The 13,520-nt window shown below is 33.8% G+C and overlaps 1 protein-coding gene across 6 annotated transcripts in view; it reads left to right on the top strand.

Moving 5' to 3' along the window:
• Nucleotides 1-13,520, top strand: part of LOC149769970 (uncharacterized) — a 206,870-nt gene that overhangs the window by 110,200 nt on the left and 83,150 nt on the right. For all 6 annotated transcript variants that reach the window (XR_016418996.1, XM_089949582.1, XM_089949581.1 and 3 more), the window contains one exon: nucleotides 12,861-13,117. Coding sequence is in view for 5 of the 6 variants with exons in the window: in XM_089949582.1 (XP_089805708.1) it covers nucleotides 12,861-13,117 (257 nt within the window). In the remaining variant the exon portion in view is untranslated. The remainder of the gene's footprint in view (nucleotides 1-12,860; nucleotides 13,118-13,520) is intronic.

The raw sequence follows: 13,520 nt of genomic DNA, 5'->3' as shown, positions 1-13,520 counted from the left end.
ATCAAGGTTTCACAAAAAACAAATGGAATGTTAGAGCAAACTTCAAACCTTTGAATGAGACAATATGTTAAAAAATAAGTTACTACTGTGTGTTCATTTAGGTTCACATCTGTCATTTCTGCAAAAAAGGGATGCCCAAGAAGCATTGATTTCTTGAGAATATGGATTTTCAATTTTTAAGGAAAACATTTACTTGCTAATTGTAATATGAATTATAACAAAAAGTTTACAAATGAAGTCCTCAAATATTAGTCTATTTGTAGAAACAAGGAAAAGCCATTAGTCACATGGTACAGTAAATTTTACTCAACTCCACCAATTGATAGTGCATGTTTATCATAGTGAAATTTAGGATTTACCCTAAGTTAAACAGGTTTCAGTACTTTGAAATCTTTATTTAATGTCATATTTTTTAAAAGTTATTATATTTCATATTTGGTTTAGTTTCACATAAAAGTCAGTGCGCAATAGGGATTTGAAATCGATTAAAATCATTAAATGTACTAAATATTACACATCGATCATGATTCTTGCCCTGCCCCCCTTCCCCCGGTAGAACCTTTGACCAATGTTTAATTATTGCTAGTGAGCAAAGGATCCAATATGCTAGATTAATATTATGATAATTACATGTTTTAATTTTCTTCTTAATCTTCTCCCTCCTCCATTGTCCAGGTCACTGAAAGAAACCTATTAAACTGTGCTATGTTCTATTAATTTTATATCTTACAGTTTATGTTTTATTTAATATAAAATACTTTATAAGTGGAAGCTTCTTTTTTCTTTATTTTTAAAAGGACATCCTAAATATTGTGACCAAAAGTGATTTTTGTTGAAAAATAATTATTCCAGAATGTTAATTTTGTTATGTTTGAAAAATGACCCCTTTGTCCCAGAATGTGTCACTTTTGAACAAGGTTTTATTCTTGCATCCCCAACAAAATTTGATTTAAGAATAAAGAATAGATTTCAAAGAGGAGCACAATTGGATTTTGGATAAAGCATTCAGCATAAAATCTGTTTAGTTCCATGATGCAAAATAATAAATCCATGATCAGTAATTCACACTTGTATGAAGATTGCAACAACAGGAAAATCCTGTAATACATTTGAAAGCTGATCTTGATTTAAAAAAAAACATTTTGATATTTGGATATAATAGCTTGGTTCATTATCAGCAGATATTGTGGTATATTCCTTAATATAATGCATAAAAAAGCGCATGCATATGTATACAAATAAATAAGCATGACTGATAACACTTGTATCTTCATGCCTTTTATGAAGTTTTTGTCATTCATCAGCTTTCTTTCAACTTCTGAACTTGAACACAGACGTTCATATTTTAAAGTTGTCGTAAAACACAGCATTAATATCTCAATATTACCACTTCAGTTTTTATTGTTACCATAGTAACCAAGCTGTTTGGCATACATTTCAACAAATTCATTGTTAGACCAAAGTACTTTCTGATATTTGACCATGTGAGTACATTCAAGAGAAATATAAGTACATAATATACAGTCAAAACCTCATTATCTTTAAGTGTTCAGTTTTAACACTTCACTGGCAACAAAATACCTGTTTTGCCATTATTTGGTGGAACTTAAAATAAAATCAGAAAATCTCAGTCATAACATGAAACAAAATTCAAAGCATGACTGATCTGGCAAGATCAGTAGTAAGCAAGTAGTAAGCTTAATGGAATTGAATTCTGAAAAATATGTAATTTTGTCATGAAATGTAAACATTCTACGCTTGATTTGATTGCCAAGGCAACCAAAAATTTCTTCCCCTACATGCTACACTAAAGTATACCCAATATGCATCCAGCATCAACAACAAATTTCCTCCTATAAAGAATATTATTATTGCATAGGAAGTAAACTCAGAAGGGATGCCAACATGAGTTAATGGATAAATCCTGTGCAAATCAGGCAGTTCATCCTCCGGACTGATGTCCAGTAAAGGGTTAATGGAAAAGTGATACAAAATTTTCTGACAGATGCTCAGTATCTACTGTTTATTAAGTTTTGGTTAAAGTTTTTCATTTGCTTATATTTTTTAAACTCTTAAATGAATTCATATTATACTTTGGATAAATCATTCTATAAAAAGTGCAATTTCATTCTGCTTCACACTTAGTAGCACATTTGACCTTGGAGTTACAATCACAGTCTAAGAAGATTTGCATTATAAGTTTTTGTTGCTTACATTTCCTGAACCATTTAATGGATTCTCTTTATACTTGGGATGAATTACTATGAATCAAAGACAATTCATTCAGCAAATTTTTGCTCATCCTTTTCACCTTATTTCCTTAACCCCTTTTTGGATTCAGTTAGTACTTGTGTCTCATTATTGGCCAAGAGAGTTTATTGTGCTACATTTGCTAATCCTTATCATCTTGAGATCAAGGTTTAAAGGTTACCAGAATGCTGGCGGGGGGGGGGGGGATCTAGTTTTACTCACGCTTTAAATTGTCATTCTAGTTACAGCAGGATTTCAGTTCTATTGATCATATACTAGGATAGCTTATGGAATGTTGTCCATCATCTGTCGTCAGTCATTAGCACAAGTTTTTTTTATCACTACTCCTCTTAAACTACTTGGAGGAATGCCATGAAACATTACACAAAATTTCATCCCATAGTCACTTTATCCTAAATTAAAAAGTTGCTGCTTCCAAATACAATACAGCCATCATAGTGGCCTTCTTGAAAATCTTGTTATTGCTATTCCTCCAGGATGGATGGTCATATCAAGATTGGGATTTCTCTAAAATGCTTCATATGATGTCTAGTTGATCCTGAAATGAAAATGGAGCTGATCTGATGTCCATACTGTCCAGTTGTAATTTTCAGTACTCTGTTTAGCACTGCTTACCTTTTTGCATTAAAGCATCAAGCATCAGTGATTGTTTTGTGATGTTACCTCAAAAAGGTGACTTCTCACTGTTAAAGTATTAATGTAGACTTAGTCCTTGCATTACCCTTGTTTTTACATATAGGTATATAGATGTTTTTGAGTAAATCTTCTTTTCAGCATTCTTTTAGAGCAATGTCTTAGGATGTGGATAGATGTGGTCACAGGATAGACCCTTGGGATACACCCCACTTGCCTATCTTGTACTGTACATGCTGTTATGGAAGAGGTGGTTGTCCTTTTTGCAACCTATATTTTTATGTGGTGTGGGAGCTTGCGGAAAATAGACGTACCTTTCAGTGGAGGAAGAAAATTCTTTCCATGTCTTCCACAAGAAGGCTTATCAGAGTCTCTTTGTCTCAGAGGACCGATCCCAGGGGAGGTTATACAGGGTTTCCACGCTATCTGGAAAAGTTGGGAGAAATGATAATTCTTTTCCCGACCATGGAAAGTCCTTGAATTTTGCAAATATTGATGAAAGTTGGGAAAAACCCAGGAATTTTTTGTCACCACTTGACGCCCAAAACAATCATCTGAGTCTTAACTTACAGTGAGTTAAATTTATCGAGTTCTAACCAGAATATTCGGAGGGTGCAGTATGGATCATTTGGGTACTTCAAATAAACATATATGCTGAGTCAGTCCAAATGCTCAGTGGATTAGATTCAGCTAGTAGAGTTTTATTTTCAAACTCAGCTCGATACCCATATCTTTCGTTACATGGAAGGTATAAAAACCAATCTTGCATCAGAAGAAGCCAACATGCTCATGGCAAAGCGTGGCTTCTTACCAGATGGCCGAGCAAACTTAAACTTTGTTAGATCGAGTGATACCTGCATGATATTGATATGAAAATTACTTATTTTCTTAGAAATTGTGAGTATTAAAATCATTATGTCTTTAATCTGCTGAAAGACAAGATATAACAACGGCGTCTATGAAATGTTACCTGGTACTCGTGATTTGCATTGCTAGTCGCATAGTACACAAATCTAACAACCCACATTTTCAAATGTTGCAGAGAAAAAAATATTAAATGAAAGTCGTATGCTGGTTATGCTGTAATAAAAATACAAAAATGAAAGAACACAAAATTCTCCATGAGTTTTGTTGTATCACGTGACTACCATGTTGACATGTGCTCTCTGCTTCATAAATCAGACTGGCCAGATTGCTGGTTTTTAAAAAAATTATCTGACTTTTATTTAATGTAATTGAATTTCTGTACAACAAGATTAAAAATGAGTTTGTTGTTGATATCATGTGACTATTGTACTTCTGATGTCGTCGTTTGAGATTTATGAAGTCATGTGACTGGTAATGCAAATGTTGAGTACATGGTCAGGTTTCATCTATGCCGTAGTTTCGTCTATTCTGTCAGTGGATTAAAGACATAACGTTTATAACACTTGCCATTTCTGAGAAAATAAATAATTTTCTAATGGTTTGATGTAGGTTTGAGTCAATATAATATAAGTTTAAATTTGCTACAATATGTAGCTATGCACGGTGGCGGCAAATTCCAAATTTTCGATATGCAACTGCAATCACTGCACACCCCAACCTAAATGTCCAAATATGAAAAATGTTATGGGAATATTCAGAGGAAACTCTGATTAGAAAACGGACTGCTATTCGTTTTAAGCCAAATTTGTAGTCCAGATTGTTGAATCGCAGAGCTAAAATGAGAAATTTTCGTCCCTTGTATTATATATTAAAAAATGATACAAGCCCCTGTATCAATACAGGCGTGGGGACAGGTTAAATGAATTAAAAGAAAACAAGTTTATTTTACAGAAAATTCTGTCCTTGTATACAACAGTATTTAATCTTGGATGTCTTTTGTCAAAATTTAAATCAACCCGTTTCAAATGTTTTTGAAATGATGGATTTTTAAACAGATCGTCTTAGGTTGTTTGAAAAATCTTGTTTGGAATTTTATTGGCACAGATAAATAAATATAGGGTTAAACTCTTTCATTACAAAACAAGATTTTAATTATTTGCGTTTATTGTTTTTTTCCCTACTGTAATAGGAAATGTTTACTCTATAAGATGCTGTTGTTGTTGTTGTAGGGTTTAACACCATTTTTCAGCACAGGAAAGGCTATACATGGCGGCCAGTATTAATGGTGGAGGAAGAACCTGGGAAAACCCCAGAAAGAACCACCGACCCATGAGAACTTTATAAGATGCACACACACACACATATATATATATATATATATATATATATATATATAATTCTTTAAAATTAAAGGTTTGAAAGGAAACAAAACTATATTATGTTCATTATGTTGTTCCCACTTGGCAACATAATGCAGGTCAGCAAAATAATGTTAGAATTTTTATTCTGTACATTGAAATGACTTTACATGCCAATTCACAGGAATCAAACTTGTTTCATGTGATACATTTTGTGGTTTTGTACACGATCATCTTTTCGGACTTAGATGTTTTGGAGAGTCTTGAAAGAGAAACATCTTTAGATTTAGAAAATGCATGTTTTACAAGCTAAAATGTTCTTTAATTCCATTCAGTAATGATCACATGTGAACCTTAAAGAAATTGGAAAAGCCCAGGAAATTTATCTTTAGAAAACCGTGGGGACCACAGTTATAAATGTGTGGAAAGTGAGTTGCACCATCCTGTTAGGGAGGAGCAGACACTCCAAATTGTATAAGGGCAGAGACTGAGTTACTCTTTCCCCTGATGGAGGATCAATAATCAATAGCCACCCCCTGATGGAGGATCAATAATCAATAGCCACCCCTGATGGAGGATCAATAATCAATAGCCACCCCCTGATGGAGGATCAATAATCAATAGCCACCCCCGGATGGAGGATCAATAATCAATAGCCACCCCCTGATGGAGGATCAATAATCAATAGCTACCCCCAGATGGAGGATCAATAATCAATAGCCACCCCCCTGATGGAGGATCAATAATCATTAGCTCTAGATGGGTTGAGTGTTGTTTTTACCAACCTGCTGAGTCTGCTTCTTAGGACAGTCAGCTAGAAGAGTGGGAAGAATAACCAGTTCAAGTTCATCCTTATATTTTCCCTGCAGTATAGAGACAATGGGTTGGATACACCTGCCTCCCAGGAGAGAGTTGGATGAAGATCTTCTTTCTGTCCCAGACTCCTCGCACCTGTCAGTAACAGCAGCAGGGGAGGAAGAATGCTGGTCTTTCAACAAGATAGCAGAGCAACCTGCCTTGTGACCTGTGTCCCAAACCTTGAAGTTCTGGTGACTTTTTGAGGCAAATTCTTGACCAGATCTCTTGTTGCTTCCTTACTCAGTTATAATTAAGGTGTTGACGAGACCATGGACCAGGATAACACAGGACTAAATGATCTTGCCACTACTCCCAATGAACGATTAGGCAAAGTTGATGACAGAATTTCCTCTTTCAGCAGGCTGAACAAGGCTACTAAAAAGATTGGCCAGAGAAGCTATGTGCTACACTAGGCCTCTTTTCAAGGCTTGGTCTTTGATAATGGTCTATGACTAGGTCCTTTTTATTATAAAAGATGGCTACTGGATTTTGTTTTTGGATCTCCTTCCTTTAGCAAGGTCTTCCATTTTCTTCCCCCATTTAAATCTTGCACACTCAAAGGAAGAGGTTCACTCCCATATTCAGAAAGGTACAGTAGAGAAGGTGTTAAATTACCAATTTCTAGCCATCTACTCTCAGAGTTTCCTGGTTCACAAGAAAATAGGAATGACCCTTCTAATAATTGACCATTCCTCCCTAAATAGATCAAGCTGCACAATAGAAGCAGGTAAGTATTACATCATTAAAATTAGATTTACCCCCTCAATCATTAAAGTTAGATCCCCCCCCACACACACATATTGCTGAAGAAATCAGAGATGGTTTCAACATTCAACAGTTTAAAGGAAGAAATGTCTTACCTTGAATTCCTTTCAAGGAACTTTTGTTTTATTTAATGTATCTGTGGTTGCAGTTAACGTTCGCTTATGAACGTGTGTGAGTGTGTTTGTGTCGATTTGGCAGTGCTTTAAGTGTAAATGCTTACTTTAAAACTTGTATGTTAGAAAACCCTATGATTTTCCTTGATTTTAAAAAATACTGATGATTGCTATTCAGATGTTTATTGATTCAAAACTGGTTGCCCAATTGGACTTTGTAAATCACATGATTGCCCCACATGGAATCCTGACTGTATAGGCTACTTGTAGAAGAGGAATTTAATGCTCTTGATCTGTGTAGAGCAAGGTGGTCATCATCTAAAGATGGTCATTTTGATTACTGTTATACTCCATTACTGCTCAATGAAGTTACTGTCATTATTGACTTAAAGCTTTATATATACCAACCTCGTACATTGTGTATGATTACATTTTGAGAGCAAACTAGTCTCATAGTTTTTAACATTGTTTGATTCTTTGTAGATTTCATGCCTTAATCATAGCACACTTGATCAGAAATGAAATGCAGTGATTTAGAATAAATGATCAGCAATTAAAAAACTGATTATTTTTTAAACAATCCTTTTTTTAAAACTAAGTTCCAAGGTGTCCCTATATATGAACTAATTTTCTGAATTTACTGAGCAGAGGGTCCATAAGTCTTTAAAAAGTATGAACACTCCTGATCTGTTTTGGTGCAAAGGAAGGACTCTTGTCCCATGGGGATCACAAAGTGGTGTCAGAAACTAATCCCGCAGTGCTACTTCTGAGATTGGGTGGAATTTAACTGTCCAGCAGTATGACATAATATCATATTTTTTGAAGTAACCATGCTTCCCTGATGTGTGAGACACATGATCTAAGTTTAAGATAATACAGTCAGACAGGCATGTGAATAACAGTAAAATTATGGGGTCATAATTACTCTTAAACAGGTATCTTTAATATACAGGACTGGCACAGGGCCATAATTATCCTTTTAAACAGGTGTCCTTTACATACAGGACTGACACTTTGGTGTATTTCATCCTGTTGAAATACTTGGCACTATATGTATATCTGTATGTGTATTTCTTAATACATGTATACAATTCTGAAAGTATTTTTACACTGACAGACTTTTTAATAAAAATATATCAGACAAGTTTATAATGTTGAACAATTTTAGGTTATCATTTTCAAAAGAATTATTTTTATGTCAGCGATTCTTCATTAAATTTACCAAGAAATCTTTTATTTGCAGCCATCTTTTATTATATTTGTAAAAAAATATATTTGAAAATTATAGTTTTAGTCAGAGAATTTTGTTTTACATGATTAAAATGTCTCTTTGTAATGAACGCTCCGGGGACCTGAATGGTTTGAGGGACCACCTCGGATGCAGAAGTTCGTGGATTCAAACCCTGGCAGAGTCATACCAAGGACTTATGAAATTTGTACCAGCAGCTGCCTCATTAGCACTAATTATTAAGAAGTTAATGTTAGGACTGGTGGCCTGATGTCAGGATAACGTGACTGGGTGGGACATGATGTTATATGTCTGCAGCATGATGCCCCAGTGCTAGACATCACTGCCAAGGCTTACAAAAGCTGGAATTGTTCAACTTGTTTCATAAATTCAGTATTAAATCATTACCCCTTTGAGATCCTCTATATACAAAATGATTTACTATCTAGTACCCATGAGGCAGTGGCTACTCTAAGTGTCTTAAGAATATAATGATAACAATATTAAATAATAAACAAACCTCGATATTCCTATGGAACAAGCTTTGTCTTATCATTATTTCACCACATGAAAATGACTTATTTCATTAAATGACAAATTGAGTGTTTGATTATGACCATCCAAAAAGTCAGATTACTGAGGCTGTATTGTCTCTTTTTTTAGTATATTGTACATTCTGAAACAGACAGTGCATTTTTGTTATCAAAAGTGTAAATCATGTCTAAAAGAGAAGTGGTTCAATGGTAATGTTTAGGATGTGAAATTCATGTTGGCCAAGGGGATTTCTGACCAAATTGGAACGATAACATTCAATAGTTTTTGTATTCTATGTGAAATCTCAAGACCTAATTGCTTGAGCCCAAACAATGATAGTCATACATTGATAACTTGTACACAATATCAGGCAACATTTTCTGACAGAAAAGGCAAGAAAATCTGTAGAAGTAGCAGTACAAATGTAGATAGATTGAAATGTCATTTTTGTAAAAAGGAACTCAGTGTGAAAGGTCACTGATTGTTTTACAGTGATACATAGATTCTAATTGCTGGCCTCATCATGCAGATGATTTAATTATTCAATGAGTTTAATAATTTCATTTGAAATTAACACAGATGTAAAGTTCTGTTTATAACATGATGAACAGTATTGATTTTATTTGACAACACTGCAGAATGGTATAGTGAAATGACTGAAATATTCTTGAATTTCTGTTATTGCCTTACATGATGTCATGATTCATTTGGTTCTGTCATTTGTGTTACTATATATTAAATGTATAGAAATTTTAATATTGGTAATTAACCTTCATAACACAGTAGTCAGTATGTTAACCTAAAAATACACTACTTGTGTGATAAATTAACATGGCAGTAATGTACAACTTGATTAAACCTTTATCAGGCACATTTTGCATTACCCTGGCATGAACTTTGTTTCTTTCTCCCCCATTCTGTCTTTTCAAGATGTATACAGTAAACATATCTTGAAAGACCACTGCTACGAGTCCATCTGTCTTGTGAGGCATGGTGCCAGTTTCAAAGTTGTTCAGTTTTATGTTGTCAAAAAGAGATTATGCATTATCTTGTTTAAGGTATTTCTAATAATGTGATTTTGTGAGTCATATCTCAACTATAATACAAGGGATGAAAGACAACTCTTTGATTTTTTATACCGATGTAAAAGAGGGGATGAAAAATAACTTTGCAACATTGGTGTAATACAGGGGATGAAAAATAACTGATTGTAAATCTGATGTACTATATTGGATGAAAAATAAATCTTCGATTCTAACACAGATGTAATACAATGAATGATAAATAACTTGGATTATAACTGATGTAATACAAATAATGATACATAACTTTGATTGTAACTGATGTAATACAAGGGAGGATAAATAACTTGGATTGTAACTGATGTAATACAAGGAATGATAAATAACTTTGTAACTGATGTAATACAAAAGGATGAAAAATAATGCTTTGATTGCAACACATGTAATACAAGGATTGATAAATAAATCTTTGATTCTAACACTGATGTAATACAAGGAATGATAAATAACTGACTGTAACTGATGTAATACTGGGATGCAAAATAACTCTTTGATTGTAACATTGATGTAATACAAGGAATGATAAATAACTTTGATTGTAACTGATGTAATACAAGGGATGCAAAATAACTCCTTGATTGTAACACTGAAGTAATACAAGGAATGATAAATAACTTTGTAACTGATGTAATACAACAGATGCAAAATAACTAATTATAACTGATGTACACTGATGAAATACAAGGGATTAAAACTAACTTTGTAACATTTGCACACTGACGTAATACAGGCGAATACAAAAACTGATTTAGAATTTTACATTGATGTAATACAGGGGATGAAAAAGAACTTTCACTGTAAAATTTGCACACTGGTGTAATACAAGGAATGAAAAATATTGTTTTGGGTAAAATTACACACAGATATAATAAACAGTATTTAAAAATAACTCTTTGTAACATTTGCACACTGATGTGATACAGGTGATTAAATATAACTATTTGATTTAAAATTGTACACTGATGTAATACAAGGAATGAAAAACAATTATTATAATGTAAAATTGTACACTGAATACTCCAATTATTCTTGAAAAAAATGAGTTAAAGAATTCTTTTAATTTGAAGAGGTTTTGAAGAAGTCCCCAGTTCTTCATTAGAGATATTAAAACTAATTTCAGGAAATGCCTGCTCAATGTTCAGTGGAACACTTAATTTCAAATCATATGGTGAGACAGATATTCAAAAATTTTAATCTCAGGAATAAAATTCAAAACATTTAGTGAAACTGAGACCAGATTCATGAGTCAACCTGCCACATTGATTTATTGGTTATATAATGTTATGACCTGTCATTAGAGTCAACCTGCTTTGAGAAACCAGATTCTTAATGCATAGACTTATTGACTTTGTAATGTTATGACCTGTCTTGAGAGTCAGTCAGCCTTGAGAGACCAAATTCTTAATGCACGGATTTATTGATTATGTAATGTTATTATGTAATGAGAGTCAACCTGCCTTGAGAGACCAGATTCTTAATGCACGGATTTATTGATTATGTAATGTTATTATGTAATGAGAGTCAACCTGCCTTGAGAGACCAGATTCTTAATGCTAGGATTTATCGATTATATAATAGTATGATCTGTCATTACAGTCATCCTGCCTTGAGAGACCAGATTCTTAATATTGATTTATTGATTATATTAAGTTATGACCTGTCTTGAGAGTCAACCTGTCTTGAGAGACCGGATTATTAATGCATGGATTTATTAAATAATGTTATGACCAGTCATTAGAGTCAACCTGCCTTGAGAGACCAGATTCTTAAGGCATGGATATATTGTTTATACAGTGTTATGACCTCATGAGATGCCACCTGTCTTGAAAGATTAGAGTCTTCATGCTCAAATGCATTTATTATATAGTGTTATGACCTGTCCTGAGAGTCATCTTGTCTTGAGAGACCCAGTTCTTAATGCATGGTTTTATTGATTATATAGGGATATGACCTGTCTCAAGACACCACCTGTCTTGAAAGACTAGATTCTCAAGGTCAGATGCATTGATTATGTAGTGTTATAACCAGTCATGACATCCAAACATATTCTCATTGCATCAATTGATTAATTAATTATACATGTATAGTATTACAAAAGTCATGAGACCCAAACAGATTCTCATTGCATTGATTGATTGATTGATTGATTGATTATACATGTACAGTGTTATGACCAGTCATGAGACCGAAACAGAGGTGGTCTTTCTAGATGGGTTCTGCTGTATAAGATTCTTCTTACCATTGGGATACTAACACCTGCCACAGTTATGGCTATGGAATATTTGTTTCATTTTATAAAGTATTGTAAAATATGTAAATAACATTTGTTTAGAGACCAATATCAAGATGATGAAGATGATAAATCTTAGTGTACACTTGAATGTCAAGCCATCTTGTTTATCTAGTTCAATATATTCTTCACCGCTCCGGTGACCTCGTGGTTAGAGTATCTGCCTCAGATGCGGGAGGTCGTGGGTTCGATCCTCGGTCGAGTCATACCAAAGACTTACAAAAATGGTACTAACAGGTGCCTCGCTCGGTGCTCAGCATTAAGAGGTTAGTGTTAGGACTGGTCGGCCTGGTGTCAGAATAATGTGACTGGGTGGGACATCATGCTACATGTCTGTGGCATGATGCCTCAGTGCTAGACATCACTATAAACTGTCACACTGCAGACATCGTAGCGATATGACTGAAAAACACACACACACTCACAATATATTCTTCTCATAGCATCACTGTTAAAAGAAATATGCTTCCTGCATTTTTATTTTTATGGACTGACACAAATTCAAAGTATGACCTTTAATTTCTTTAAAATGAAAAATGCATTGATAGGTTTTACACTACCCAGATGTGACTGTTTTGATGGAGGAGTTGGATTGGATTTCTGCAGGGTCAGTTTTTGAAACGAAAATTAAGGGGGATATTTACTTCTCCATTTCAGAAGAAGAGGGTGGAGGTGGGAGTGTTTTAGATGTAGAAGGAATTGAATTAAGAAATGATACGTGTCTTGTATGGATAATGCACGATTTTTGCACTTAAAGTTTCAGCATGATGTTTTTAGAATAAATATGAATCTCACATTTACACAATGTGGAATAGACCTGGTTTTTCTGGTTAATTATTCTTTTTCTATTCATTTTGACAGGTTTCACAAGGAAAGAGTTTAGAGGAAAGCTGGCTATTGCCATTACTGCCAACTTTATTAATCGTAATACTCAACAAGAGGCACGTGTGGAGGAGATTTCTGGAGTGGCTTTTATTTTCAATCAGAAATTTTTTAAAGACTTGTATGAAAAGACTGGTATAGATCTGGAAAACATTGTCTATTACAAAGATGAAACTCATTATTTTGTTATGACAGCCAAAAAGACCAGCCTCCAGGACAAAGGTGTTCTTAAGATGGTAAGTATGATTTGATTGCTAGTCTGAATGTTGTTTATTAATTATTTGATTTGGTGGATGGATGGATGGATGGATGGATGTACATTAATTTTGGTCTGTTTATTAGGGTTTTTTTATACAAAGAAATGAAGTGATAATATATTGTTTTTTCCTTTCTACCCCAATCTCCACTTGCATGGGTTAAATTTTTAAATTTTTACCAACTATTAATCCTAAAAACTTTGTTTACAATGTAGCTAAAATACATATCCTAGGCTTGAATATTGATGAAAATTTAACAGCATATATTTTCTCCAATTAGCATTATTCACTTTGATACTGATCTGATGTACAGAATAGTCTGATCTGACATGCAGAACAGCAGTCATCTTGAAAATACTCCTCATAAATGGATGGTCATATT

Source organism: Sinohyriopsis cumingii, unplaced genomic scaffold, assembly GCF_028554795.1.
Source record: "Sinohyriopsis cumingii isolate HCF-2022 unplaced genomic scaffold, ASM2855479v2 utg002916l, whole genome shotgun sequence".
Lineage (NCBI taxonomy): Eukaryota > Metazoa > Mollusca > Bivalvia > Unionida > Unionidae > Sinohyriopsis > Sinohyriopsis cumingii.
This window is presented reverse-complemented; position numbering and strand designations above follow the sequence as displayed.